Source organism: Aethalodelphis obliquidens, unplaced genomic scaffold (genome assembly GCF_003676395.1).
Source record: "Aethalodelphis obliquidens isolate GAN/ISIS:26980383/991018 unplaced genomic scaffold, ASM367639v1 scaffold133, whole genome shotgun sequence".
Classification (NCBI taxonomy): Eukaryota; Metazoa; Chordata; class Mammalia; order Artiodactyla; family Delphinidae; genus Aethalodelphis; species Aethalodelphis obliquidens.
Window position 1 is genome coordinate 581,409 of NW_020838077.1, and position 27,754 is coordinate 609,162.

The window sequence follows — 27,754 nt, forward strand, 5'->3', positions numbered from 1 at the left end:
AAATCAATTGTAGAGGTTCAAGGGATCTTTGAGAGAATATATATTCTAATCCCATAATTCACAGATGAGGAATCTAAGGCCTAGAATGTGTGGAGAACTCGCCTAAGATCACAGTGGCGTAGTGGATACTAGAACCTAGTATCTTTCCTCACCCCATGTCAACCCCCTGTTAAAGCAACATCTAACAAGTTACTAAGGTCTTGATCACCACACATAAAGCAAAGGAAGAAAAAGTGAGGAAGAAAAGCAATGCCTAAACCTTTAACTACTCACTTGAGAAATGTTGTGGTACTTTCAACTCTGGGTTATGGGTGTGCATTTTTCTCTAAATTTCATTGTGGATAGGATGAAACAGGCTATTCTGAAGCTTTACATTTTAAATTAGTCAACCTTGAGGCCTAGAAATAGAAAATCTGGCTTAGCTCACTCTGAGAGAGAATCTAGTCTGTAGATACTTTGATGTCAGAGAAATTGAGACGGTGACAGATATGGAGAGTGCTCATGTAGCTTCTCTGAATTCTACGAGAAACAAATGCTGCTTAACATTCTTACTACAGTAATTAAAGCAATGTGATTTTTTTTGCCGCGCCACTTGCGGGATTTTAGTTCCCTGACCAGGAATCGAAACTGAGCCCTCAGCAATGAGAGCTCAGAGTCCTAACCACCAGATCACCAGGGAATTCCCAAAGTGATTTTGATTAGTTGTGCTTTTTTTTTTTTATGTTGAAAAAGACCTGATCTCTGTTTAAAGGCTCTTCCATACTTACTACACATAGGGTTTTTCTTTGTTGTGGATTCTCTGGTGTTCAGTAAGATGTAAGCTCAGTCGGAAGGCCTTCCCACACTTGTCACATTCTCAGGGTTTCTCCCCAGTGTGAATTCTGTGATGTCTAGTAAGGTCAGAACTTCCACTGAAGGCTTTTCCACATTCATCACATTCGTAGGGCTTTTCTCCTGTATGAATTTGCTGATGTTTAGTAAGGTTTGAACTTTCTCTGAAAGCCTTCCCACAGTCATTGCACTGGTAACATTTCATTAAGGTATGGTACCTCTGATGCTAAGTCCTGTGCTGTTACTGAAGGTTTTGCCACATTGATTGCACTCATAAGGCCCCTCCCCAGTGTGACTTCTTTGATGTTTAATAAGGACTGAGCCTTAACTACAACTTTTGCCACAATGATTACACTGATAAGGTTTTTTGCCAGAGTGAATTATGAGGTGATTTAAAAGGGTTGTATTTTGACTGAAGGCTCTTCCACATTCTTTACACTGAAAGGGTTTTTCCCGTGATTCTCTGATGTCCAATAAGATTCATCATGTGCATGAAGCTTTTCCCACACTGATCACATTTGTGTTCTTTCCCTTCCTCTGCGTTTCCTTGATGCCCTCCAAACCTGTCCTTGCATTCTCAAAGGTCTCCAAAATAAGCCCCCAAGAAAATGTTCCTGCTTCTGAAGATTCTGTTGAGTATCATCTTCTGTGATTCCATTCCTTTGGACACTTCCTGCTTTGCAGTCAACTTCCCAGTCTAAGGTTTGGTCTCACTTTCAGAAATAGGAAATGGATCATTTAAATGTCACTTTCTTTTTAAGCTTTTTATTATGGAAGATTTTAAACATATGTAAAAGTAAACAATAGAAATGTCACCTTTTTGAACTGATGAAATATTAAACTCCCAAGGGATCATTTATCTCTTTTCTAGTCATGCTCCTCCAACAATTAATAAATAGCTCTTATGTTCAATTAAGGAAAATGCTAGAAAGGAAAGTTGAAATAGACATATCCTAGGCATAAATAACCTATGTAATAATTACTAAGGTAGGATTGAGAATAATCTTTAACACCAAAAAGGGGCACTAATTTGTTAAAGTCTAAGTGTGTAAAGAGTACTTTAAATTGCATTCAAATACAAGTATAGTTGTCCATTGGTATCTGCAGGGGATTGGTTCCACGACCCATGCCTCCATACCAAAATCTGAAAATGCTTAAATCCCTTATATAAAATAGCATAGTATTTGCATATAACCTATGTACATCCTCCCATATACTTTAAATCATCTCCAGATTACTTATAATACCTAATACAATGTAAATGCTATGGAAATAGTTGCCAGTGTGCTGCAAATTCAAGCTTTACTTTTTGGAATGTTCTGGAATTTTTTTTTCTGAATATTTTCGATCCACACTTGGTTGAATAGGAGGATGTGCAACCCACAGATACAAAGGGCCCACTGTATAGCAGAAAGGCAAAAGTGTATTTCCTCTATTGCTTGGAGAGAAAACCCTTTGTCTTAATCCTCCCTCACATAGAACATTGCTTGAAGATTCAGTGTAAACCAATAATTCCTTCAAACAAACTAACATCAGTATTGCTTTATGAACACACTAAAATACACATTTTTAGTGAAATGTGGCCTGAAGGAAATAAATTAAATGTCCCATCGAGCTCATTAAAATGGAGATTCCACTTGAACTCAAAGGAAATACTGGAAAAGGACTGATTTCTTGACTCTTCTGGTCATTTTATTGCTATTTTTCTGGAGACAGATTCTAAAGGGGATCAGGATGTAAAAAGAGAGATGCTTAGTAAACGGAAAGCACATTTAGCATGTAGAGAATGTGGAAAGGAAAACGTGTAACAAACCTAGACTGGAGTGACATGTAGGGGAAGCTACTGACATGAAAAGACAAGAGAATTTAATGTGGAAGAGGACAGGAGAAATGTAGTCAAAGTGAAAGGCTTAAAAGATGACTTTATCACCGATGGGTATAGAAAACTTACAGATACAGGGTAGGATAGGACATTTAGAAGGTCATTGTAAAGGAGACTGTAAAACAGAGGTGGTATAAAAAGCAACAGAATGATGTGATAGTTTAATGCTTTAATGAAAACCAACATGGTATATGAAAACAAATAAAATTAAAATCTTTTGCTTAAAAGACCAAGAATAAAGGTTGTACTTTGTAAAGAGAGAGTATATGAGCCAGGGAGGATTTCAGGTGAGAGTTAGGGTTAGAAACACTATTGATTAAGTTGTAAAGGATGGCTTTGGTTGGCCAAGTAGGCGCCTGCTACCCTAACCCACCTTCCCAGATACATTTCTCCCTCTCCTCCTCACCTCTCTCGTAGGAAATGGGGTTTTCATCTTAATACTTTCTATATTTTGTGAATATAGAGTCATGCTTGAGCAGGGTCTCCACGTGCCAGAGCTGACAACTTGGTGACTGCTGTGCAGCAACCAGAGATATCACCTCCTGCCAGAGCATTTCCTGTCCACCTGCTTGAGATGTGCCCTGGAGACAATCAGGGACCATTGGGCTTAGGAGGAAACTACTGTGAAAACCAGAGCTAAAACCTTAGGAAACAACTCCCATGGAAACAGGATTAGGAAAAAGGACTGAATGGGCTTAGCAGGAGAGATGAGACAGAAAAATGAACTGACAGAAGCAATGACTCCTGACAGGGACAAAAGCTCAGTTACCCTCACTGCTTTCCTATTGACCAAACTATTAAATGTGGTTAATTTAATGGTCTGATTGCCACAGCAGAACATGCTTCCTCTTCCCACCTGAAATTCTGGACCATCAAGTTCTCTCTCCAAATCTCCCAGCAAAGACACAGCCTCATCTCCATTCAATGGATGATGCTCCCGCACCCAAGCCTGGAGCTCCTCAGGCAGGATGGCCACGAACTGCTCCAACACCAGTAACTGCAGGATCTGCTCCTTCTTATGATTCTCTGGGCTCAACCACTGACAGCAAAGTTCCTGGAGTTGGCTCAGAGCCTCCCTGGGTCCAAGTGTCTCCTGGTAGCAGAACCGTCTAAAGTGTTGGCAGAAGACTTCCTGGCTGGACTGGCTATTCTGCTGCAAGTCAATTTCTTGTACAAAAAAGTCTCTTCCTCCCCCTTTACTATTACAGGTTCCTCCTGGGTTTTTTTCATTCTGAATAATAAGATCTGTATTCATTTTCTCTCAGGAGAGGGGTCCCTGCAGATAGGTTCACACTCCAGGGAGACTCCCCTTTGCAAAATATAGAAAGTACCATCAGTTTTTAAAAATCCACATGTATTATTATTAAACACTGCCTATACCACTTGAAGAAAAACACAACAGAAAAGGTTTTTGAAATCTGCCTAACAGTGATGTAGATGATTTGAGGATTTGACATTCCTGGTAATGGAAATTCATATGATTATTTTAGAAATGAAAAGAGTAATCTTTTTCCTATACTCACTCTACTCCAACCCTTTTCTATTTTAGACATGTTAAATGCAGTCTACCTGAGGCCCTTCACACCTGCGTGGAATGCTCTTACCCAGATATTAGCATAGGGCATTCCCTTGTTTCTTTAAAGTATGCTCAAAAATCATCTTCTCAAAGAGACATTTCTAGCTCATTGTATATAAAAGTTTTCCTACCATTATCCACCCTCTTACTCTACTTTCTTTGTAACACTCACCACCAACTGACAACATATCTTTATTTGCCTTTTGTTTGTTACTCCACAATAATATAAATGCCATAAGAACAGGGGTTTTATCTATCAGTTTGGTACACTGCACCATTCTAAGTGCCAAAAGAATGTCTGGGACATATAAATCATCAATTAACTATCTGTTGAAAAAAATAATGACTAACAAAAGGTATTAACTCTAAGACTTTTTCAACAGCTTACTCAGGAATTGTTTGCTTTAATACTGTGTGATACATAAACAAACAAGATTAGAGAAATAAGGCAGTGAAAATATTGACTAGAATGGCTCCACAACCCCTCCTCCACAATTCTGACGTCCCCCAGAGTTCTGAAAACCAAGAGTATTTTCATAAGTCATTTGATGGCAATACTCAAAGTGACATAAATTCATTTTGTAACAGCTTGGCTTGAAATGACATGAAGTTATTTATAGTTTTAGAGTGAAATTCATATTTTGTTACAGAAATATTGATACTACTTTCTGTAATAAAATATGGGACTGCCCCAGGCTCCTGGGGTGTTATGCATTCAATATACTATATACGCACCATGTTTTTTAAAAAATTCCTCAATCTGATTTCGAAAACACTTCTGACCCCAAGGACTAAAGAAAAGTGCCTGCTTTCTATGCGTCAAAGACCCACCAGATTCCAAAAAAAGCCACCCCTCTCTCCTGAGCAGACACTCAGGAGTCCTCTGCTTCTCTGAAACCTCTGGGGCCCAGTCGGGGTAAGAAATCTGGGGTCGGGTCCGGGCACAAAGCCCAGTCTCCCACGTCAGGAGTCACTCCAGGAGACCAGCTCAAGGCAGCCGGCATTATAATTATAATACATTGGTAAAAATATGTGAAATGTTCCCTTGAGGGGCTTCCCTGGTGGTCTAGAGGCTAAGTCTCCACGCTCCCAACGCAGGGGTTCCAGGTTCCATCCCTGGTCAGGGAACTAGATCCCGCATGCTGCAACTAAAATATCCTGTACGCTGTAACGAAGATCCCAAGTGCCGCAGCTAAGACCCGGCACAGGCAAATAAATAAATATTTTAAAAAATGTTTTCTTGAGTTTAGTGAGCTGTTCTAGGAACCCTGACTTTGTAGCTGGTTGGTCAGAAGTACAGGTGGCCTGAACTTGTGATTGGCACCTGAAGCGGAGGTATTAGAGCAGGCAGGTAGCTAGATATGAGCAGAGAAATGGGGTGGGGGGCACGGGTCAGGTGACAGGAAACCTTACATCTTGAGGCGACAGGGGTCCTAGAGGCAAAGAAAGGCGGCAAAAGGTGGGAATCTCTGGCTTCCGAATGTAACCTTTTGCTTGTTACGCCCTCTTTACAATAAAATTAGCCTTGCAGAGAAGAAGTACCCATGATGCACCGACACCATGACACTTACAATTAAGACCAAGAAAGGGCAAAAATTCCTCCTCCCCCGGGGAAGGTGGAGCTAGGATGAAAATCAGGAAAATTGACCCCAAACCCCGCCCTCCTCAATGAATATTTTCTGCCCAATCATTTTCACACCCTATATAACCAGCTTGCCGAAGGAACTCAGAGCAGCTTCTCACCTGAGCCTGCCTGCTCTCCCTCCTGAGAGTGTACTATCAATTAATAAATCCTCGCTTTGCTTCCTTAGCCTCTGTGTCTCGTCTCTGAAATGTCTCTGGGATGAGACAAGAACCTACTCTCCAGTAACAGAGGCAGTTTTGTGGAATTGAGCCCTTAACCTGTGGGGCCTATGATAACTCTGGGTAGTCAGTGTCAGAATTGAATTGAATGTAGGACACCCAGTTTGTTTCAGAGAATTGGTTGTTGTGGGGAAAAAACCCAACACACTCGGTGTCAGAAGTGGTAAACAACACACAAAGGTTTTCTTGAATTGACTTTTGAGCATGATTTTGATGGAACGTCTGTTTAAAGGAGGATATATTTCAGGTTATTGTTGGGCTTTCCCATTCAGAATAAAGCATCATTTTCTCACATTCTCTTGGACAAAATGGCCCTCTTCAGAAGTCTCCTCAAAGCTCCTTTAACATCATTGTTCCTCAAGGTGTAGATGAATGGGTTGGCCATGGGAGTAATAATGCAGTAAAATAGCATCAGAACTTTGATGACATCTTGAGGGCTGTCCCCTGAGGGCTGTATATAGATGTAGATGCCAGAGCCATAGAATAAAGACACCACCAGTAGGTGTGATGAACAAGTGTTGAAGGCCGTAAGTCTCCCATCAGCAGAAGGGATTTGAAATACAGCTTGGGCAATATAACAGTAAGAGACAAGAATCATGGAGAGGGGACCCATTATCAGGAAGGTGGCCATCACTGTAAGCTTGCTGACTGTGGTGTCCACGCATGCCATCTTAATTAGACTGGGCAGCTCACAAAAGAAGTGGTCTAATTCCTGGTTCCCACACAGGGGCAGCTGGACTATGAGTGTGGACTGCAGTAGTGAATTGGCCAGACCAATGAGCCAAGCAGTGCTGGAGAGCTGCCAGCAGAGCTTGTGGTTCATGATTACAGAGTATGTCAGAGGCTTACACACAGCCACATAGTGGTGTAAGGCCATGGTGCCAAGCAGGACACATTCAGTACAGCCTAGCCAGTGAAATACATAGGCCTGGGTCATACAGCCTGTATAAGTGATGTTCTTGTTGGCCCCCCCGCCCCAGGTTGAACAGCTTTTGGGATAGAGTTGTGCTGGTGAAACAGAGGTCCAAAAAAAGAGAGGCTTGTGAGGAAGAAATACATAGGACTTTGGAGTTGGGAATCTATTTGAGAGACCAGAATAATAGCAATGTTTCCCAACAGTGTGAACATGTAGGAGATTAGAAGGGCAAAGAAGAGAGGAAGATCCAACCACGGATATTTGGTAAAGCCTATGAGAATGAAATCCTCTGGAAAACTTTCATTCATGTGCTTCATTGAATTTTGATGGGAGACACCTGCTAAAATCAAGGAAGAGAAAGGTGATTTTAAAAACCCTGAGTTGTCAGAAGTTTTGACAATAACAGGAAAAAAATACTTTTATGGGGGAGCAATGGGGTACACCCTCAGCAGAAATCATAACAACATTAATGAATATAATAATTAATAAGTCACATTTGAAAAATCCTTTTAGTAGAGAAAGTGCTTTCATTTTTTCCCCCTAAATCAAAGCCCTATGTGACGGGTTAGTGGACATTCATTATTTGTTATGGCTCTTCTGTATGATTAAAGAAGTCATTGGGAGGTGGTCTTCTCCCAGCTACCTTGCAGCTAAGGGAGTGTGTGACCTAAGAGGTGGGGTCTTGGGTAGGTGCTTAGGTAATGAAGGTAGAGCCTTCATGTATGGGCTTAGTGCTCTTATAAAAGAACCCACAGCGATTCCTGTCCTCTCCACCATGTGAAGTTACAGCTACAAGGTGCTATCTATTAACCAAAAAGTGGGCTTTTACCAGACACTGAAACTGCCAGTGCCATGATCTTGGATTTCCCAGCCTCCAGATCAGTGAGATAAATGTTGCAATAGGTCTCCTGGTCTCTGGCATTTTGTTATAGCAGCCCAAATGGACTAAGACATATGTCATCAGGGAAATACAAATTAGAACAACAATCAGATTCTACTACACACCTATTAGAGTGGCCAAAATCGAGAACAATGACACCAAATGCTAGCAAGGATGTGGCACAATAGGAACTCTCATTTGCGGGTGGGAATACAAAATGGTAGGGCCACTTTGGAAGACAGTCTGGCAGTTTCTTACACAACTAAACATACTCTTACCATATGATCCAGTAATCACACTCCTGGGTATTTACTCACAGGAGCTGAAAACTTACATCCACACAAAAGCCTGCACAAAGATGTTTGCAACAGTTTTACTCATAATTGCCAAAATTTGGAAGCAACCAAGATGTCCTTCCGAAGGTGAATGGATAAATAAACTGTGGTACATCCAGACAATGGAGTACTATTCAGCGCTAAAGAGAAACAAGCTGTCAAGCTATGAAAAGACATAGAAGAACCTTGAATGCTAATTACTAACTGAAAGAAGCCAATCTGAAAAGGCAATATACTGTATGATTCCAACTATCATACAGTATGTTTGGAAAATGCAAAACTATGAAGACAGTAAAAAGATCAGTGGTTGCCAATGTTTAGGAGGGAGGGATGACTAAGTAGAGCACAGAGGACTTTTAGGCAGTGAGCCTCCTCTGTATGATATTATAATGGTATATACATGTCATTATACATTTTTCCAAACCCATAGAATGTACAATACGAAGAGTGAACCATAATGTAACTATGGACTTTGGGTGATTATGATATGTCTGGGTAAGCTCATCAGCTCTAACAATTGTACCACTTTGGTGAGGGATGAAGGTAAAGGGGGAGGCTATGCATGCGTAGGGGCAGGGGTTATATGGGAAACCCCTGTACTCTTGCTGAGTTTTGCTGTGATGTGAAACTCTTCTAAAAATAAAATCTTAAGAAAATTGTGATACTTCCTTACTGAGTGGGATGCAGAGTAAAAGGAACAATTCTCCTGATGGCCCTCTCCATACCCATCAGGTAAACAGGGTTCGATTGCTGCAGGCTCTGCCAGGGCAAGAAACATTACAGGTCCTTGCTAATTTGGGGCAGAAATTTGGAGACCATATATAGGAATGAATTCTGAGAGTGTTTGACCCAAGAAATTAGATATGAATTTGTCATAATTGTTACCTCTACCAGAGAGACTTGTTTCAATTTACTGGCTGGAGCCATGAGTATGGTTTTCATTGGGTTTTTTTTTTTTCTGTTGTTTTAGTCAACACTAAAACCTGGTCACTTTAAAGTGACCCATCTAAATGATGTTGATTTGTGAGAATCCCTTAGCATATAGAAGGGACCCTGAAGATGTCTGTGGATTATGTAATAAGAACAGACTGGTGCTGAGGACAAGATCCCTTGTCATGTCTCCAAAAACAAACAAACAAAAACAACAGGAATTGTACCATCTGAAATCTGTGAGAATTGAGAAGAGTTTTTTTTTTTTTTAGGTAACCATAGTTCACTAAATGATTCCACTGTGACTAATGTTTATGCAGTCGTGAAAGTGTAAACTCTCCATGCTGATATAACCAAAAAGTATGATATAAGAGTATCTGGAGAGTAAGACATAGACATTCTCTCACTCTCTCTCTTTCTCTCTGTCTTTTGTCCTCACTCTTTCTCTTTGTTATGTAAGGGTTAAAAGTTCTCATTTTTTATAGTAAGTGATAAATAAGTCATATTTAAAACTAAAAAAACACAAATAGAGTAAAGACTTGTTATTAAGAAGTATGGGTAAATAGAAGAAAACACTGAAATTATTAAAGATGTGTTACCTTGGGAGACCAGGAATTGAGAGTGAGTAATGATGAAGGGAACTGCTATTTTTCATTATAAGCTCATAGTATTATTTTATTTTTTTTAACTTTGAACGCATATGTCTTTAATATAAATGAAAATTAAATAAGAAGGAATGGAATGGATCTGAATATTTGTCAATGATGGTGAAGGCATTAGAGTTGTACACATTGTTTGAAAGCGTGGAAAGCACACATCATCACTTACTGCAGCATAGAGTGCATAACATGGCGTAGTGGAAAAACAGGTTGCAAAAATAACTTGGGTCCAGGATATGGAAAATCTTGAATACTAGGTTAAGGAGTCTGATCAAATGAAGATTTTTTTTTTCAGAAGAGGTGTGAAATGATTGGAGCAGCATTTAAAAACATTTATTATGGCTGAATAACGAGGGATTCAAGAAGAGACTGGAAGTTGGGAACTCAGTGGGGAGGCTACTGCAAGAGTCTATGGGAGAGAGTCTGAGAACGTTAGCTCGGAGAGTGGCAGTGGGAATCAAGAGCAAGGTACAAATGTAGGAGAGAGGAAGGAGCTGAAAGAACATTTGAAGTTTTAATCTGAGGTGCTGAAAGAATGGAAATTCAATTAAGAGAAAGAAGCATGTATATGAGGATTGATTGGAATACGTGATTTAACCAAAAAAGACCTCCCAAAAGAGATAAATTTAAAGCTTGACTTATAACAATTGGCTCTGAGGGTCCATTCACCAGAGTATGGATTCCTGCTTCATCCAGACACCTCTAGGTCAATTTGACAAACTACACATTTACATACAACCACTTGAATTCATGGCTAGGATGGTTTGTTGCAGCTGTTTAACCACCAAGGACAGGGACGGGGACAGAAAGAGGGAGAGGCAAGGGAGTATGTCTCCAAAAACAGAAAAGAAATCGTCTGCATCTGCCAGGAAGTTCATGCATTTGTGTATAAAATGGCTGAGGAAAAGAGTAAAACAAGATCCCATTGCCCCCCACCCCACCTCGCAAATCCTCAATATTTTATCATTGGTTATTCTTTATATTGTTTGATCCTCAAATTTATCTTCAGAGTATTGGCATTTACTCATTCATTCATTCATTCATTCACTTTAAAGCAAAAAGATAAAAACTTTATTACTGGGAAATTCTTGCTGGTCTTCCAATAGGGATGTGACAAAAATGACAGAGTATTGGTTTTAGAGAATTGATTTTTAGTGACTTGACCTGCTTTCTCATTCCTCCCCATCTCCTAGATAATTGGATTTTTTTGGACATAATTCTGGGATCAACATAATTTTGAACAAGTGACAACCATTTGTTTGGCATAACGAGAATTCATTTAGCTCATGGAGGCATCTTATCCTGCCTGATATTGCCAAAACTCAGAACCTTCATTTTCTGTCTCAAAACAAAACACAATACCATCTAGGCTGGTGTGAATAGAAAGAGACATCACTAGAACTTACCTCTTCTTATTTGAATCTGTATTAAGCAGATGTGTTTAGCTATAGAAGCTTAGTCAGGAGAAAGGTTGCAGAAGGGTTGGATTCCAACAGTCCTGAGAGAGGGAAGCAAGTATGATCAGGTCAGCACTTCAGTAAAAGCCACCAAAGGTCTTAATATGGCAGGTAGGGTGAATGTGATTCTGGAGGCATTGGATAATCTCTCCTGGTTCCAAATCTGATTCAAAGGCAGATAAAACAAGTTCACACCCAGTGTGCCAGTGATCCCATAAGGGCTGTCACTGGTGAATTAATCTCCCTGGAGACAATATCTATCTTTTATTTATACTTTTGGTTGTGATTATAGATTGCATCAGTTCTTCCACTCATTAATCCCATCTTAATAGCAAGGGAGAGCAGGATTTATCCCAATAATTTTCAGAAAGAAAACAAATATTGTGCTATTAACAATAATGATGATAATAATGGCTTAACACATTCTAGGCAATTTATATGAATTGTGTCCTAACAACTCCTTGAGGTAGGTACTATTATTGTCCTCATTTTATAGTTGAGGAACTTAAAGCTTAAAAAAGGTAAGTAATTTGTCCAAGGTTCATAAGGCTCACACACTTCCAGAATTCACACACCAAGTGGATGCTCTGCAAATGTCATGAATAAACATAGGTTTTAAAATATCTGTAGTGTTTGGGGTACGTGCTTATTTGGTCTTTTCAACCATATTGCAAACTCCATGGGGGCAAGGTTTATGTCCTCTTTTTCAACCGGCTAAAGCACAGTGCTGATCAAATTAAGATCCTCCTTTTATTTCTTATGAATGCAGGTATAATATCCACATCTCCATCACATGAAGACCATCTCAGAACAGGTCACTCCTCAGAACAAGGTAGAACTAAAGAAGCAACTGAATAAGTACTTTAAAGGACAAATCCTTGCCTAATTGTCTGACAATGCTTTTTTTCCTCCTTTTTAATACTTTGTATTTTAATTTGGGGGGGATGTTAATTTTACAATAAAAATTATTTTTATTCATGAAATCGTTCACTCTTTTAAAAAAAATAGTTTGTACATTTGGTGCCATGTTGAGAATGGCCTTCTCCACCTCAAGATGTTATAAATATTACCTACATTTTGTGTAATATTTTATGGTTTTACTTTAAATATTTTATAACAGTATTTTCTGTTTTTACATAAATATTACATATTTTTACATTTAAATCTTATTACCTGATACAAAGTGTCTGACAAAACTTTTATCTCAACACTTTCTTCACATCCAAAAACTCCCTTTTCAGGCTGAACTTCCAAAGTTATTAGATGCTGTCATGACTGAGTTGTTACTCAGAGCTAGGCCATACAGTCCTCCCTCTTCCTACTTGTTATAGACTGGACGTGTTCTCCCAAAATTCATATTTGGAAGCCCTAACCCCTAATGTGACTACATTTTGAGACAGGGCCTTTAAGGAGGTAATTTATGGTTAAATGAGGTCATAAGGGTGGGGCCCTAATCCAATAAGACTGGTGTCCTTATAAGAAGAGGAAGAGACACCAGAGCTACCTTCTGTCCTCGCTCTCACTCCCATTCTTCCCTTGCACATACAGAGGAAAGCCATGTGAGGACACAGTCAGAGGGGGCCTTCTACAAGGCACGAAGAGAGGTCTCACCAGAAACCAAGTCTGATGGCACCTTGATTTTGGACTTCTAGTTCCAGAACTATGAGAAAATAAACTTCTGTTATTTCAGCCACCCAGTCTGTGATATTTCATGGCAGCCCTAGCTAATACACTGTGTTTAAATCTAAAGAATCAGGGCATGAAGACAGCATGTCCAAGGCAAAAAACCAAAATAAAACAAAAAACCACAACCAACCAACCAAACAGAGCCTAGGAGATGAAGAAGATTATTTCAGTTTGTTAGTTATATGGCCTGCTCAATTTTTGTGGAGAACCTCCTACATAGATTTCTGAGGTTTTATTTTATATTTTCCTCCTCCCTAAGTTAAACGAGTTAAGCAGCTGTTCACTGGGCTGATTATCTTCTAGCAGAAAACAGGCAGTTATCTCAGGATCCCTAACCCTTAGGACTAAGGTTTGAGATCAGTCTAAGTTGCTTAATTTTATTTAGCTCTGCGGCCAAAAACTTCACTCTTGACTCTAATCAAATAGAAGACAGATATAATGAGAAAAGCATGGATTCCAGAATCAGACAGACCTGAGTTTGAAATTGAACTTTGTCACTTACTCTATTACTGTGAATATTATTGAACCTATTTCCTCATCTTCAAAGAGCTGATCATAACACATATTTGACAGGATTGTTGGGCTGATTAAATGACAGCATGTCTGGAAACTCTTGGAATGTAGTAGACTTCCAATAATGCTAACTAGATGATAAAGAGGGTAAGTAGATGTTCATGAATTAGTACAAACGTGCTAATAGCATAGCTGGACCTCACTTTCAGTTCTGCTCTGTGTGTAATATTTTAAGCAGGATTTTTGCAAATGTGATTCACTTGCTTCAAAATCACTTGGAGTGCTTGTTTAAAACACACATTTCTGGGCCTTTCACCAAAATAGAATTAAAACCTCTGGGGATGAGTCCCAAGAAACTGTGTTTTAACTAGTTCCCTAGGTGATTTAAATGTCTACTAAGCTTGGGAATCATTGCATTATAGGATAATTCCATTTTTTAAATTGCAGAATTAAAGTTCAGTTTTTAGTGGGGCCAATATATGTATTCCCTTTGGGACTAAAGCCCTTCCTTGAAGACTGAGGGCATATAAGCAAATGTAAATTACTGTTATTATAATTTAGTAATATTTGGAAAATCATATATAGAAGAGATAACATAATGCTGAGTTTCCTAGAATCACTAATAAATTACATGGGAATTCAGAAAAAAGCATTAAGAGTTGGTACAGTTTTGTTGCCCCCTCCCCCAATTAAAAAATAGAGGACAGGGAACTTCAGCAAAGATGAAAAACAGAAGGTCATTTTCTTTCTGTTTCCATAAAGAGACCCACCACCTTTTCCTTAGGAGTGAGAATTTTTGTAGTCACAGCTGCTTTTGAATGAGTGGATCAGAATTCACAGTAATACTGAGTACGGTGGAGAATTAGTAGTAATGAGGGTTTACTGAAGAATTTGGCTTCCTAGGGAGAGGGCAAAAGCCAAGGCCCCACTGGGACTCGAACCCAGGATCGCCTGTTTACAAGACAGGTGCTTTAACCAACTAAGCCATGGAGCCCACACATAAGCCTGACTTTGTTCTAGATCTGTCCTTACTGTGAGATTAAATATTCCTGACATAGTTTCTGTGATTCAGTGCAGCTTATTCTGAGAAAAGAGACAAACTCCAAGAAGACGTTTTGCTTACTTAGATGCGCTGCAGAGCTAATACACGCGGGAAAAGTTTGGGCAGCTTGAATGTTGGGACCAATAGCACTTCAATTAGTCGAAGGATATAACCATCAGTAAAAGTCGAGGCTACTCACTTTTTCCAATTAGGATAAAGTCTTCTAAAAGCAAAATTTGCTGTTACTGCATCTCGTCTTCTGTAACTAAGATTCTTCATTCCAATAAACTAAGTGAGGAACTCTAAAAATGGAACTCCACTAGAAGACTCTTAGACAGCCGGGCTAGGGCACCTAGTGTCCCTACACGTCACTTGCACTTAGCAAGCAGTGACTTAGAGGGGAAGAATCAGGAGCGAAGAGGGGGCTGGGAGTGTAGAGTTCAGCTACACAGTCAGTCACATCGCTCTCAAAATCCTAAAACACCAATGTCAAGGTCGCTGTAAAGACTCCGATCAGAAAACCACAGGGGTAGAGCCCCTTGGAGTGGGGGACGGGGAGAGGCGGAATGGTCCCCTGCTGGCCACAAGGTATTCCCTGGATCTAGGTGCAATCCTCCTTAGGTGAAGAGCCTTACGGTTCCAGAGAACCACCCGTTGACCACTCCCTGCCCACCAAGCGCCTGATTTCCAGTGCAATAGGTCGTCAGCTCGCAAAGAGGGCGACGCCTTCTTCCTTCTAATCCGGTTCCTTCACCCCGCGATGACTCGCTCTTTCCCCCCCTGTCGCATCCCCCGCGGGGACGAGCAGAGAGCTAGGTCTGAGGGCGGTCCCCTGATCGCGACTGCGGGCCACCTGAACGCCCAGAAGGCTTTACGGGGAGCTGACTGGGGGGATCGTGGTAGGATAAAGCAGGGGACGCTCGCAGATGCGCCTCTGATATTCCCAGGGGTAGGAATCGAAGCTCCTATTTTGTACAAAGAAAGCACAGAACTTTCTTAATATTTTTTGGAAATGAGGAAAACGTTTGATTAAAACGTTTGGAGGTAGTGTGGGAGCCTTCTAGGATGCAGCATTAAGTCTCTAATTTCTTTAGAAACATGGGTTCAAATCCCACCGCCACATCCCAGCCCCCTCAGTTCGGCAAGTGGAACCCCAGTAAACAAGCTCTTCCTTAAAAGCTAACGGAAAATTCACACTTCGGGGAATTAGTTTAGGTGAGAAGAGTTCTTTCACCGAGGGCAAGAACCTAAGGGTGTGGGAAACTCTCCTAATCCAGTCCTTTCCTCTTTCCAATTCATGAGTTTCTCAGAGACATCCAAACTACAGAACTACAATGAAATAATATTTTCTACCTAACAGACTGGTAAACAAACAAACAAAAATTGTTTGTGGTAGCGTTGCCTATTAGCACTTGAAGACATTTTATGAGTTTCCTGTGGCTTCTGTAACAAATTACCAGAGCTTAGTGGCTTAAAACAACAGAAATTTATTTTCCCACAGTTCTAGAGGCCAGAAGTCCAAAAAGTCAGTACCACTGGGCAGAAATCAAGGTGTTGACAGGGTCATACTCCCTGTTGAGGCCGTAGGGGAGAATCTGTCCTTGCCTCTTCCAGCTTCTGGTGGCAGCCAGCCTTCCTTGCTTTGTAGTTGCATTACTCCTATCTTTGCCTCTGTATTCACGTTGTCTTCTCCTGTTCTGTCTCTGTACTCTCCCTATGCCTCTCTAGGACACTTGCAATGGCATTTAAGCTCCACCTGGATAATGAAGGATAAAGTCCCCATTTTGAGATTCTTAACTTAACCTCTTCTGCAAAGACTCCACCTTTTGTTTTTTGGTGGGTTTTTCTTTTTGGCCGTATAAGGTAATATTTACAGCTTCCAGGAATTAGGATGGAGATATCTTTTGGAAGACCATTTTTTAGTCTACCCTACAGTATTAACATATTGATTCCTCCACCCACAAGCAAGAGATTAACTGGTTATAACTTCAGTTTATTTCTCTGTAAAATGGGAATAATAATATGAACTTTCTTATATATTACTGAGAATATAATATGACAATGTGAAGAACTATAACAATATCTGGGGCTTAGTAAGAACTAAATGGCTGTTAATTCTCATTGTCACAGGAATGCTCTGTGCTGGCCAGGGTGTCAAGGAAACAGGCCCTTCCTTGGCTCTATAAGAGGATAAATTAGTAACATTTAGGGAAGACTAAGACAGGAACCACTGAAATTACCATCACACATATGATTTGATTTAGCAATTGCACTTTTAGAAAGTTCTCTAGTACATACCCTTATGAAATGCAGATATTATTTATTTCAACATCGTTTATATTGTTAAATGTGGCTGGTTAAATTTAAGATATATCCATAACATGGAATACTTTTGAGACAAAAGAAAAAGAAAAGAAGCTCTTTCTATGTTGATATGAAAACCACGGCAAAATACGAGAAGTAATAAAGGCAAGATGCAGTAGAATAGGTCTGAAAAGTGCAAAATGTGAGGAAAATAATAGACTTCTCCTGGCTTGCATGCAAAAAGTATACCTTTAAGGTAACTCCAGGCTCTGACATGTTTGCGTGATAGAGGATACCATGATAGAGGAACCAGAAACCAGTGCTGGGGGGAAATGAAGTGGGATGAGGGTAGACTTTCACTGTATATCTATTTTAGTAATTTTGAACCATGTGGAAGTTTTACTTATTTCTTTACGAACATTTAAAAAACATTCAAAAGAATTCCCTTAGATACTAAATCGTGTTCTTTGATACAAACAATTGGCAGTCAGACTTTTTTTGTTTTTCCCTTAATTACCCCTGAAGTTGGAAGAAAATGTTTTCCTAACCTCAAGCAATTTCTTCAAAGAAGCAGGTTTGATAACAAGGCTGGCAGCGGTGGGATTCGAACCCACGCCCCCGAAGAGACTGGAGCCTTAATCCAGCGCCTTAGACCGCTCGGCCACGCTACCACACTACCAAGCACTTTAAAGCTCTCCTTAACACTTTAAAAGACAAAAGTCTGTTCTCTTGCGTGTTATTTTTTTTTCTAGAGCATTTGCCACCACCACCACCACACCCCCCGCCCCGCGCCAGACAACTGTCATCCCACTACCAATAAAATCTGCAAATAGATTCCTACTTCGGGAGACACATTTTTGCCTCCTATGCTATGTTTGTGATACTCGAAAGTAAAGGGAGAAGCAGCCAATGCATAATATCCTTCAAACGAAGAAAATCAGTAGTTACAAAAAATGATTAGAAATCACCACCGCCGATGCAGCACCGGAACTCTGAGGATGCAGAGATCAGGAGTCTCCAATTTGTCAACTGCATTTGGGGGTCAGCAGCGGGAAGTTACTTTTAATGCCCTCATCTAGAAAAAGGAAGCTCCCCTTCCCACTCACTCGGAACTTGAGTCAGGGTTTGTATGTCTGTGTGTGATTTCTTATTGAAGGAAACAACTGCGCAAGCAGACCTACTTTTTGCTGAATGTGATCATGGTCTTAATTTACAAAGTTCAGGGAGGGAATTAGTTTGCTTTTGGTGCGGGGCGTCTCATCCTCTCCAGGCCCAGAGAGGACGCGTTCTACCTGCTCCAACCCCACCAGCGCGAACTGGGCGAGTCCCTTGGTCTTTTTTCCCGGTTCACCCTCTCGCTGACCGGCCTGATCCATTACATGCTGCACCGTTTAAGTGAGCCCTAGTGCCACTGTTTCACATCGACTGCATAGCCACAAGCCCACTGGCAAGTCACTTAAACTTACTGGGTTTTACTTTTCTCATACGTAAACTGGAGACAATAATAAGACTTGCCTAAAGTGATAGATAGGTAGATAGATAGGTAGGTAGATAGATAGATGGTCAATACATGTAAGATACATATAAATTGCTTAAAAGAGTACCTTGCCCATAGTAAGCACTTAATACAGCTTGCTATCATCATTTGTATCACTTACTAGTATTCATTGAACAACTTTTTTGTGTGTGTCAAGTGTTCAGTCTTTTAAATAATACTGTGAAATATTATCCCATTTTACAGATAATGAAGTTTTTAAAATTGACATATTTCCAAGAAAACCAAGTGAATTATTTTTCCTAACTTAATAGATGGCACATACAAGATTTACACTTCACTCCTACAGTTTCCATTTTGGGACCGTTTCTACTTTGCCGGATTGAAATCCAGTATATTCTTTCTCCATTCTCAATCATCTCACCTCATCTCTTCCACCTTATCTTGCCTCTGTTTACATTATTCTGGACTTCTAGCCAGAAGAGAAGGGCCTTCAGGTCATGGTCATGGTCATGATCAAAGACATCGATTGTAAGAGGAACATTGGCAGGCAAGGAAGTTCCAGAGCTAGATAAGGAGACAGCAGCTTCGCCCTCAGCAGAGCTAAACATTTTTGTGTGTCCATTGGTGCAGTCTGGAAATCTTCACGCCTGTGGACCCAGCTCAGGCCCCTCGTATCTGTATGTCACTTTCTACACATGTTGTGAAGTGGGGCAGTGTGAAATCTAATGAAGTCTAATGTCCCCCAGCAGTAAGTGGTGTTTAAGGCATAATGGGAAAAATATTCACCATGTGGCATATTTAATCAAGGATAAAATCCTGAAATACTTTTGGTCAATCATTGTGACATACTCGGAGCAACGGTAAACATATGCCCTAGCACATACTCTTATTTTTCACTCTATTCAAAAAATATAACTTCCTAGAAAGTTCGTATAAACATGAAAGAGAATCGATAGTTCTAATGAAAATAAGACAAGCCAGTGCCTTCTTAGCGCAGTAGGCAGCGCGTCAGTCTCATAATCTGAAGGTCCTGAGTTCGAGCCTCAGAGAAGGCAGAAGAGTTTTGTCACTCCTACAGACTCTCGTTTGAGAAAGAAACAGGGTAGTAAACAAAATTATCCCACTAATCGAGCTCTGCAGTGTGAAATGTAGGTACTAGGACTAACTCCCAGTCAGTCAGTCTGATGTGATTATACATGGGGCTGTAGTCCTTCAAGAAATTCAGCAGGTTTCTTTGGTACCAGTTTCCTTTGGCAGCAAGACAGTTTTTCAATACGTTGACTACAGTGCACACCCATACCATAAATCTGTATTAACTATTTGCTGCCCTAGAAAATTAGCAAAAACTTACCACCTTAAAATAGCAAAATTTATTATTTATCAGTTCTGGAGGTCAGAAGTCTGAAATGGGCCTTAAGGGGCTAAAATCAAGGTGTGGCAGAGCTGCCTTCTTTCTAGAGGCCCTGGAGAGAAATCATTGCTTTTTTCCAGCTTGTAGATGATGCCCCTATTCCCTGGCTCATATTCACATCACTCTGACCTCTCCTTCTGTTGTCTCATCTCCTTCTCTTACTCTGACCCTCCTACCACCCTCTTATAAGGACCTTATGATTACATTGAACCAATCCCAAAATCCAAGATAATCTCCCTATCTTGAGATTCTTAATTTAATCACATCCCTTTTGCCTTGCAAGATAGCATATTCACAAGTTTTAGAGATTAGGAAAAGGACATCTTAGTCTACCTGCTGGTCCCCAAAGATTCACACCCATCCCACATGGAAAAATATTAACCCCATTCCAAGTTCCCCCCAAGTCTTAACTCATTTTCAGCATCAACACATCTAAATTTCGTCAGTTCAAAAATTGCAAATATCATCACCTAAATTTGGAATGAGTGAGGCTCCGTGTATAATCAATTCTGGGCACAATTTTTACTTTATTGATTGCTTATTTATGTGCTAGATATCCTTCTAAAATATTTTATGTGTATTTACTCCTCAAGTCCTCCCATTAACTCTATTAGGTAGTCCTATTACTATTTCCATTTCACACAGGAGCACAGTGATGACCATTGAGATAAAGCAAGTTGCCAGAGGTCCCTCAGCTAATAAGTGGAGCAGCTGAGGTTTGAATACAGGCAGTGTGAACTAGTTCAATAAAGCCCTAATCAAAATGAATGGAGGTGAGATCCAGGCATTGTTGGGAGTCAGTTTTCTGATTATTCAATATTGCTCCTCATGGTTCTTAGAGTAATAATAGTAGCCACTTGGTAACTATTTCTCATTAAAAAGTTAAAAAATAATTTTTTAACATTTGCCAGTGATTTTACCAAAGGACAGGATGACACTCTTTGGTTACTATACCTCCACCCTATACTCTCCCCATATTCTTTCGTTGCTTTATTTTTCTCTGCAGACTTCATCAGTATCTTATATGCTTACTTATTTTACACACTCATTTCTTTATTTTCCGTGTCACCCCCCCCCCCACCAGAATGTAAGATACATAAGAGTAGTGCTTTTTGTTAGCTTTGTTCGCTGCTGTATTTCCTGCCCTTAGAAATATGCCTGGGGTGGTTACCAGAGGCAGGGATTGGGGGTGGCGGGCAAAATGAGTGAAGGTGGTTAAAGGTACAAACTTCCACTTATGAGATAAATAAGTCCTGAAGTTGTAATGCACAGGTTGGTGACTATAGTTAATGATACTGAATTGCATATTTAAAAGTTGCTAAGAGAGTAGATCTTAAAAGTTCCCATAACATGGGGAAAAAAATGTAACTGAAAATAAAAGGAAAGAAAGAAAGAAGAAGAAAGACAGAAATACGCCTGGTACATAAAAGACCAGCAGTTTACACTGTTGAATTAATTGATGAATGAATGGGAGACAAAAAGACACAGAAGTTCCATAAATCTTTAGGGCTGAAACTCAATTGCTTTAGATATCTGGCAGAATTGTCCAACTTGCTCTTTTCTCACAGCCACTTTGTCCTAGCTATAGAATGTTCGTGTTTAGGACATTTTTCCTTCCAGTTGATCATCATTCCTGAAGTAGTCTAGTGTTTTCCTTAAGAGAAGTAACATGGGAATATACTGTTCAAAATGGCAAGCATGCCCCTGCAAACATCCTAATTTTCCTTTATAGCTAGTAGTGGATTCATTGTTCATTAATTTATCTTATTTAATGAAATCAATTTTAGAGCTGGAGATTGTTAGACTCTAGAGAGATTATACATATCTTCCTGTTTGGGTACTTTAAACTGTAACACACTGTAGGCGCTCAGAAACACTTTACCACAGTTCAATGCAAAACCTATTTGAAAAGTGATTGAGGTAAAGTCACATGCAGTATTCTTTGGAGGTGGTTTGCATTTGAATTGTCATCTCCCTAAGGATCTACTTCTCTTCAGAAGTAAGGAATCTGAGCAAATTGCAGTCGAATAACTTGTAATGTATCTGATTGAGTTCTAGCGCTGTAAGTTTGGTGAGAATTTGTGGGGGATTAGTAGGAAGACACAATTAACTCGCCAATATAAAATAAATTTTCAGGAAGAGTTGACTTCCGGGTAAAACGCAAGGCCCTACTGGGAGTCGAACCCAGGATCTCCTGTTTACGAGACAGGCGCTTTAACCAACTAAGCCATAGAGCCACCTGAGAGGTGAGGGGACAGCCGAATCTACCCCATTTTACTTCGATTGGGTGAAAAAAAATGACTTTACACTGTCTAGTGTTAATCTGTTGCCTTTAGAAAATATGCCAACTCCAGGGAGATGCTTCACTTCCTCAGAACGCGCTAGAGACAGAAAAATACGAAAGGAAAAGTAATAGGCAGGTGTAGCGTTAGACAAAGGATTTTTCTGTTATCCCAAGGAAAAGCGTTACAGAAAGTCGAGGCTAGGAAATAAGTGGTAAAGATTTTTACAAGGAAATATGCCTTTTAAAAACTATATGTAATTTTTAAAAAATCTTCAAGGATTTGCATGAAATAACTGGCCATATGAGACAAAGTAACTCATTTGAGGTACCTGAAGGTGCCGGATTGGTGAGAGGAGGAACGTGCATCTCTCGGGTGGAGCCGAGGAGGCTGGGCGTTAAGGCCATCTTCCTTCAACTACAGGTGTCAGCCCGTTTAGTTTCCCTCCAAATCCCGTGCTGTCATTCTCAAGAGCACGGTCAAGATCTGTTGTAACAACCTTCCACCTGGAGCCTCTCAGGAGGGGTGTGGAGGTGGGAGTGCGGACAGGGAGCCAGGAACCTCTGCAGCTTCCGCCTCAGGAAATTTGGTGAGCATCTGAAAAAATCCAACCAGGAAAAAGGCTGTTTACTTCAGTTCCCCCCAATTTTTGTCCTCCTCTGTTCCTCTCGGACTAGGTTTTCACACTCAGGTACTTCTGAAAATCAGTTCGTAGAAGAGGTAACGCCCTCTCCCCTCTAACTCGGTCCCTGCACCCCACGGTGACCCACCTTCCCCGCAGCTCCCAGTCGCATCCCCTCGGGGACGAGCAGAGAGCAAAGCTGGAGGGCTCTGGACCACTTCGCGGCTGCGCGCCCCCAGAAGGCCCCGCGTGGGTGGGGGAAGGGCCGTGGGAGTCGGGATGAGTCCCAGTTCCCGCCCCGCCCCAGGGCAGGCGGGAACTGGGATCACTGAGGTGATGCGGGCAGGGAGGCCGGGACGGGAGAGGGGAGACCCGAGGACCAGTTCAGACTGCGTTCGCAGGGTCAGAACCCGCAGAACCCGGGTGGGTACGAAGACGCGCATCACGCATCCCAGCCCTGAACTTTGGGAATTCAGGCCATAAAAACATATTCAGCAAAAATGTGGGTCTATCGCACAGATGTTTCTTTCCATAGTCTTTTACAACAGGGTCTTTATTAAAAGGTCGGGGCTCGAAGTCCAGGTGGTTAGGGATGCGGGGGCAGGGAGTGGGGAGGGGAGTTCGTCTGCTTTCCAGTTGCGGACAAGAAATATAACTTCTCTCCGCCGACGCCTAAACTCAGCCAGCAAATCTGAGACTCATCTCAGGGTCGTCACAGTTCCAAAGCCAGGTCGGCCATGGTGATTTTCGAACGTTTTCTCAATGGTTGATTTTTCTAGACTCTAATGGATTTATTCTGTCTACCTCCTCGTTCTCATGAGAGACCGCACCAGAGGCGAAACTCGGGGGTGCTGGGTCCGGGTTGGACGGACAGAGGGGCGACCACCCGAAACCGAATTTTACTCTTTCTCGGTAGCTGGGAAGATTCATTACAGCGCAGAGAATCAGGGAGGATGGAGCACCTGATATTTGGTGCGTGGGAATCTAGGAATAGTCTGAGCATACAATTTTAACTCTAATTTTGCCTGCTTGAAGGACGTGAAGTTCCCGACGAGTGTCTGTTGAAAGGGAGTGGAGAAGGTAATATACACAAAGTTCACAATGAATTTACTTTCCTTATATGTCTTCTGAGCATTAGAAATAGCTGTAATTTGCTTTTTTTCCCCATGTACATAGAGGTAAATTGCCTAAGCGATCCAAAGCGTTGGGGGAGGGCGCTAGTCTCTTGGGATACAGAGATTCAAATCTCACCCCTGCCAATCATTTTTCTACAGACCTTTCCATAAAGGGGAGAGAGCCCTTCCAGTCGCTTTTTTGGGAGTTGATAATTTGGCAGAGACGTGTTCAGGGAAGAACTTTGTCTTTACCATAATAAATTAAGGTTCAGTTAAAAAAAAAACTTTCCCCATATTCCCCTCATTTTTCAGATCTTTGGTCAAGACTTGTAGTGCAAAAAGATAGACTTTTCTTTCTGTAAAAAGATTTTATGTTGTATATGTAACATTTTGGCAAGTCCCAAACCTGAAAAAGTATCAAACAGACCCTCCTTACCCCTCACCACCGTGCCCCTGCTTCCCAGTCTCCCACCTCATCTCCACCTCCCAGAGAGGGAGCCTTACAGCCTTACAGACGCACATACTCATTTTTGTGTTTCCTTCCAAGGACAAGTGCATGCATATAGCATTAACCCAATTTTTACTCAATGAGAGTATCAAACAGACTCTTGTGCACCTTAATCACTTCTAATATCTTGGAGTGATTCCACAGGGAAACATAAAGAACAGGATTTTTGCTAAAGACAGGCCAAGGTAGAGGACTAGTAGGGAAGAGGGCTCAGAGAAGCCTGACTAAAGTTTGGTCAAAAAGGAAGTCTGTCAGATAATACACCTTGAGTTTGGACCCAGGTGGAAACCACAAGGGTCAGAGACTGAGGAAACAGAAAACCAAGGGGCTGAATTGTCCATGTCAGCCCTGGGGTCCTAGGAACACCTAATGGCTGAGCAGGGGAGGCACTGTAGCCGTGGTCATGCAGAAGACATGGTAGCCACATGGAATACTAGAGAGATTTTCCTCATTCATCCTTTGTCAAAATTTCAATACCTTCTGCTGCTTCTCCATTCCCTAGAGCAGTGGTCTTCAAATTTTAGCCTGTACTAGTATCACCTGGAAGGCTTTTTAAACCACAGATTGCTGTTCCCACCCACACCCTGGCATCCCCACCCTCCCCAACCCTCATTTATGATTTAGTAAGTTTGAAAGTGATCTAAAAAACTGCATTTCTAACAAGTTCTCAAGGGATGCTGTTGGCTGCTGGTCAGGGGACCATGCTTTGAGAATCAATTCCCTAGAGATAGAAGGCAAGAAAGAGAAAATGTTGACTGAGTGAGGGCCTCTACTGGGGATTGCTCCGAATAATGAGTTGTTCATGCAGGGTAGTAGATGGTCTCCATGGCCTGATGCAGATGTGCTTGAAGGATTGTCCATCCATCCCTACCTGCTCTGAGTGTTGGCTCCTAATGGCCCATAGCTGCCCCTTTTTCAGAGTATTACCTTCAGCTGCTATATTCTTCAGAGAATTTCCTTCAGCCAAAGGGAGCTGTCTCACATCGGTTATGCCCCTGGGGCTCGAGGGTGAGCCCATAGCTAGAGATTGACAGACATGAGTTACAAAAGGCCATCTCTCTTCCTTCAAGATGGAAATAATTATAGTGCAATTTACCTGAAGCTAAATTCCATCAGAAATTGCATCCTTACTTCTCTCTTTACCCTGCCCTATTCTGCTTCACTGATTTCCTCTTCTGAGACCACTCTCTCAGTAAATTATGTATACCTGACTGCTAGTCACAGCTTCTGTTTTCTGAGACCTGAAGCCAAGTCAAAGAGTATTCACGAGACCACAGAGCAAGATTCAATGTGCTGGCTATGAGAGGGACTTTGGCTACTCTTTATCAGATTTGGGGAATCCAGCTTCCAGAACTAACACGGGCACTCTCAAAGTCCAACAACCACCAGCGTCCATGCAGTCTACAGGGAAGATACTACATCTATGCAATAACTGTCATGGGATGGGGGAGACAGTATTGGGGCCTTACTTCCAGGGATGGGCTGCTTAACAAACTGGGAGTAGGATGATTAGAGAAGGTTTGAGTACTGGTTCTCTGAACTTTAGAACAACCCTGTCCTGTCCAGGGGCTCTCCTCAAAGGTTTTGTGATTAGCGGAGCCTTAGTGATTTTAGATGCCTACTAGGTGGTTTGTTGGGGTAGTAGATTTATGCAACAACACTAGTCTTAGATTCGATTAGCTCAAGTCTATCTAATTTAAATGATAAATTGTGGCAACCTCTGGTTCGAGGAAAAAATTTGCAGCAATAGTAGTGCCAGTAATGATGATGATGATCACCATGATAGCCACTGTAAAGATTTAAAAAAAAACAAAAGAAACCTGCGGGGTTTCCCTGGTGGCGCAGTGGTTAAGAATCCGCCTGCCAATTTAGGGGACACGGGTTCGATTCCTGGTCCGGGAAGATCCCACATGCCACGGAGCAACTAAGCCCGGACGCCACAACTACTGAGCCTGTACTCTAGAGCCCGCAAGCCACAAATATTGAGCCCGTGAGCTACAATTACTGAAGCCCACGAGCCTAGAGTCCGCGCTCTGAAACAAGAGAAGCCCGCGCACCGCAATGAAGAATACTGGCCGCAATTAGAGAAAGCCCGCACACAGCAACGAAGACCAAATGCAGCCAAAAATTTAAAAAAAAAAAAATCTGCCATCAATTTAATTAAATTAACTTATTTATTTGGTCGTGCTGCGCAGCTTGTAGGATCTTAGTTCTCCAACCAGGGATTGAGACCGGGAATTGAACCCAGGGCCACAACATTGAAAGCCTGGAATCTTAATCACTCGACCTCTGGGGAACTCCCTCATAGTAAAGTTTTAACTGCTATAACAGACTAGCACTCCTGAGACCCTCCTGGGCAGTCTGCCCCTCCCAGAATGTTCTGCCTGTGACTTTCCTTGGGGACTAAAGTCTGTTACATGAATTGGTGAGGAAGGGAGAAGTGGAAAGCTGTATCCCTTGATCTTCTCTTTATAAAGACTTTATCATCATCATCATCATAATCTGCAACATTCTGATTAGGACTGCTGCTTCCACACCTGCCCCTCACCTGCACTCACCTCCCAGTGCAAGGAAATTTGTTTTTCATTTCTCTGTTCTTGGCTCTTCCCAGAACAACCTTTCTTTTCTCTTCAGGGTAGCCACTGGAGGGCACCAGGAATATGACACATGGATTTTCCAGAGCAGTGGCAGGACTGAGATCTCTCCTGACACTCAGGCATAATGCACTCAGGTTGAAGCCACAGTCCTCCCCCTTCATCACTTTAGGTCTTTACTATGGAACAGGTGATATTGTTCCCCTGGAGAATTCACTTTTCTCCAGCAACTACAGTTTCCTGGTTTGGGCTGAACCAGTATCTTGAGAGAATTCTATACATTGTGTCATCCCATTCTCCTCCACCCACTTCCTGCACCTTGAGTGTTCTGATCTGAAAATAGTAACAGATTTGGAACCCTTCTGAGGACTGTTAAGTTCCTGGAGGTTCTCAAGAACTGCAGAGATTTCAAAGAAACTAAAAAATGAAACACGCATTTCTCAACACCACTGTAGCTGGTTCTGTAATCCCCTCACTGCCCTAACTGCCACAGTGCCTAGTAAAAGACTTATGACGTCTCAGATCCTGTGGGTTATGGCCAAGGACAGCCAGGCTTCTTTTTTTTTTTTAATCCATTTTTTTCTTACTAGATTTTGAGTTCAAGAAGACAAAACATCCAAATATTTTCCATTTCTCATGTGTGTCTATCACCTATGAATTTTTAGAGTCTTAAGAATCACTTTCCTGGTCATTTCTGGCTTAGTCTGTCAATTTTCATGTTGCTGTATAAAGATTGTCAGGGGCCACATTTCTGTTTAGGTACTAAACAGGATTATAATGTTTGACATTACTCACCAATATTTAAATTCTGTGTACTTTTTTTAGTGCAAAAAAATCTTTAAGTGCAAGT

General features: G+C 41.3%; 1 protein-coding gene, 4 non-coding genes and 1 pseudogene across 5 annotated transcripts; 1 reads left to right on the forward strand and 5 right to left on the reverse strand.

Moving 5' to 3' along the window:
* Positions 1-669: 669 nt before the first annotated feature.
* LOC113616256 (zinc finger and SCAN domain-containing protein 31-like) lies at positions 670-3,968 on the reverse strand (annotated as a pseudogene).
* A 2,473-nt stretch (positions 3,969-6,441) lies between these two features.
* On the reverse strand, positions 6,442-7,376 carry LOC113616257 (olfactory receptor 2B11-like). Its single transcript, XM_027099605.1, is given in 3 exon segments — positions 6,442-7,125; positions 7,127-7,183; positions 7,185-7,376. Coding segments are annotated over 3 exon segments (933 nt in total).
* Positions 7,377-14,448: 7,072 nt separating this feature from the next.
* Positions 14,449-14,522, reverse strand: TRNAT-UGU (transfer RNA threonine (anticodon UGU)). Its single transcript has one exon. It is a non-coding gene; the product is annotated as a tRNA-Thr (tRNA).
* Positions 14,523-17,463: 2,941 nt separating this feature from the next.
* On the reverse strand, positions 17,464-17,545 carry TRNAL-AAG (transfer RNA leucine (anticodon AAG)). The gene has a single exon. It is a non-coding gene; the product is annotated as a tRNA-Leu (tRNA).
* Positions 17,546-19,354: 1,809 nt separating this feature from the next.
* On the forward strand, positions 19,355-19,427 carry TRNAM-CAU (transfer RNA methionine (anticodon CAU)). Its single transcript has one exon. It is a non-coding gene; the product is annotated as a tRNA-Met (tRNA).
* Positions 19,428-21,946: 2,519 nt separating this feature from the next.
* On the reverse strand, positions 21,947-22,020 carry TRNAT-CGU (transfer RNA threonine (anticodon CGU)). Its single transcript has one exon. It is a non-coding gene; the product is annotated as a tRNA-Thr (tRNA).
* Positions 22,021-27,754: the final 5,734 nt, after the last annotated feature.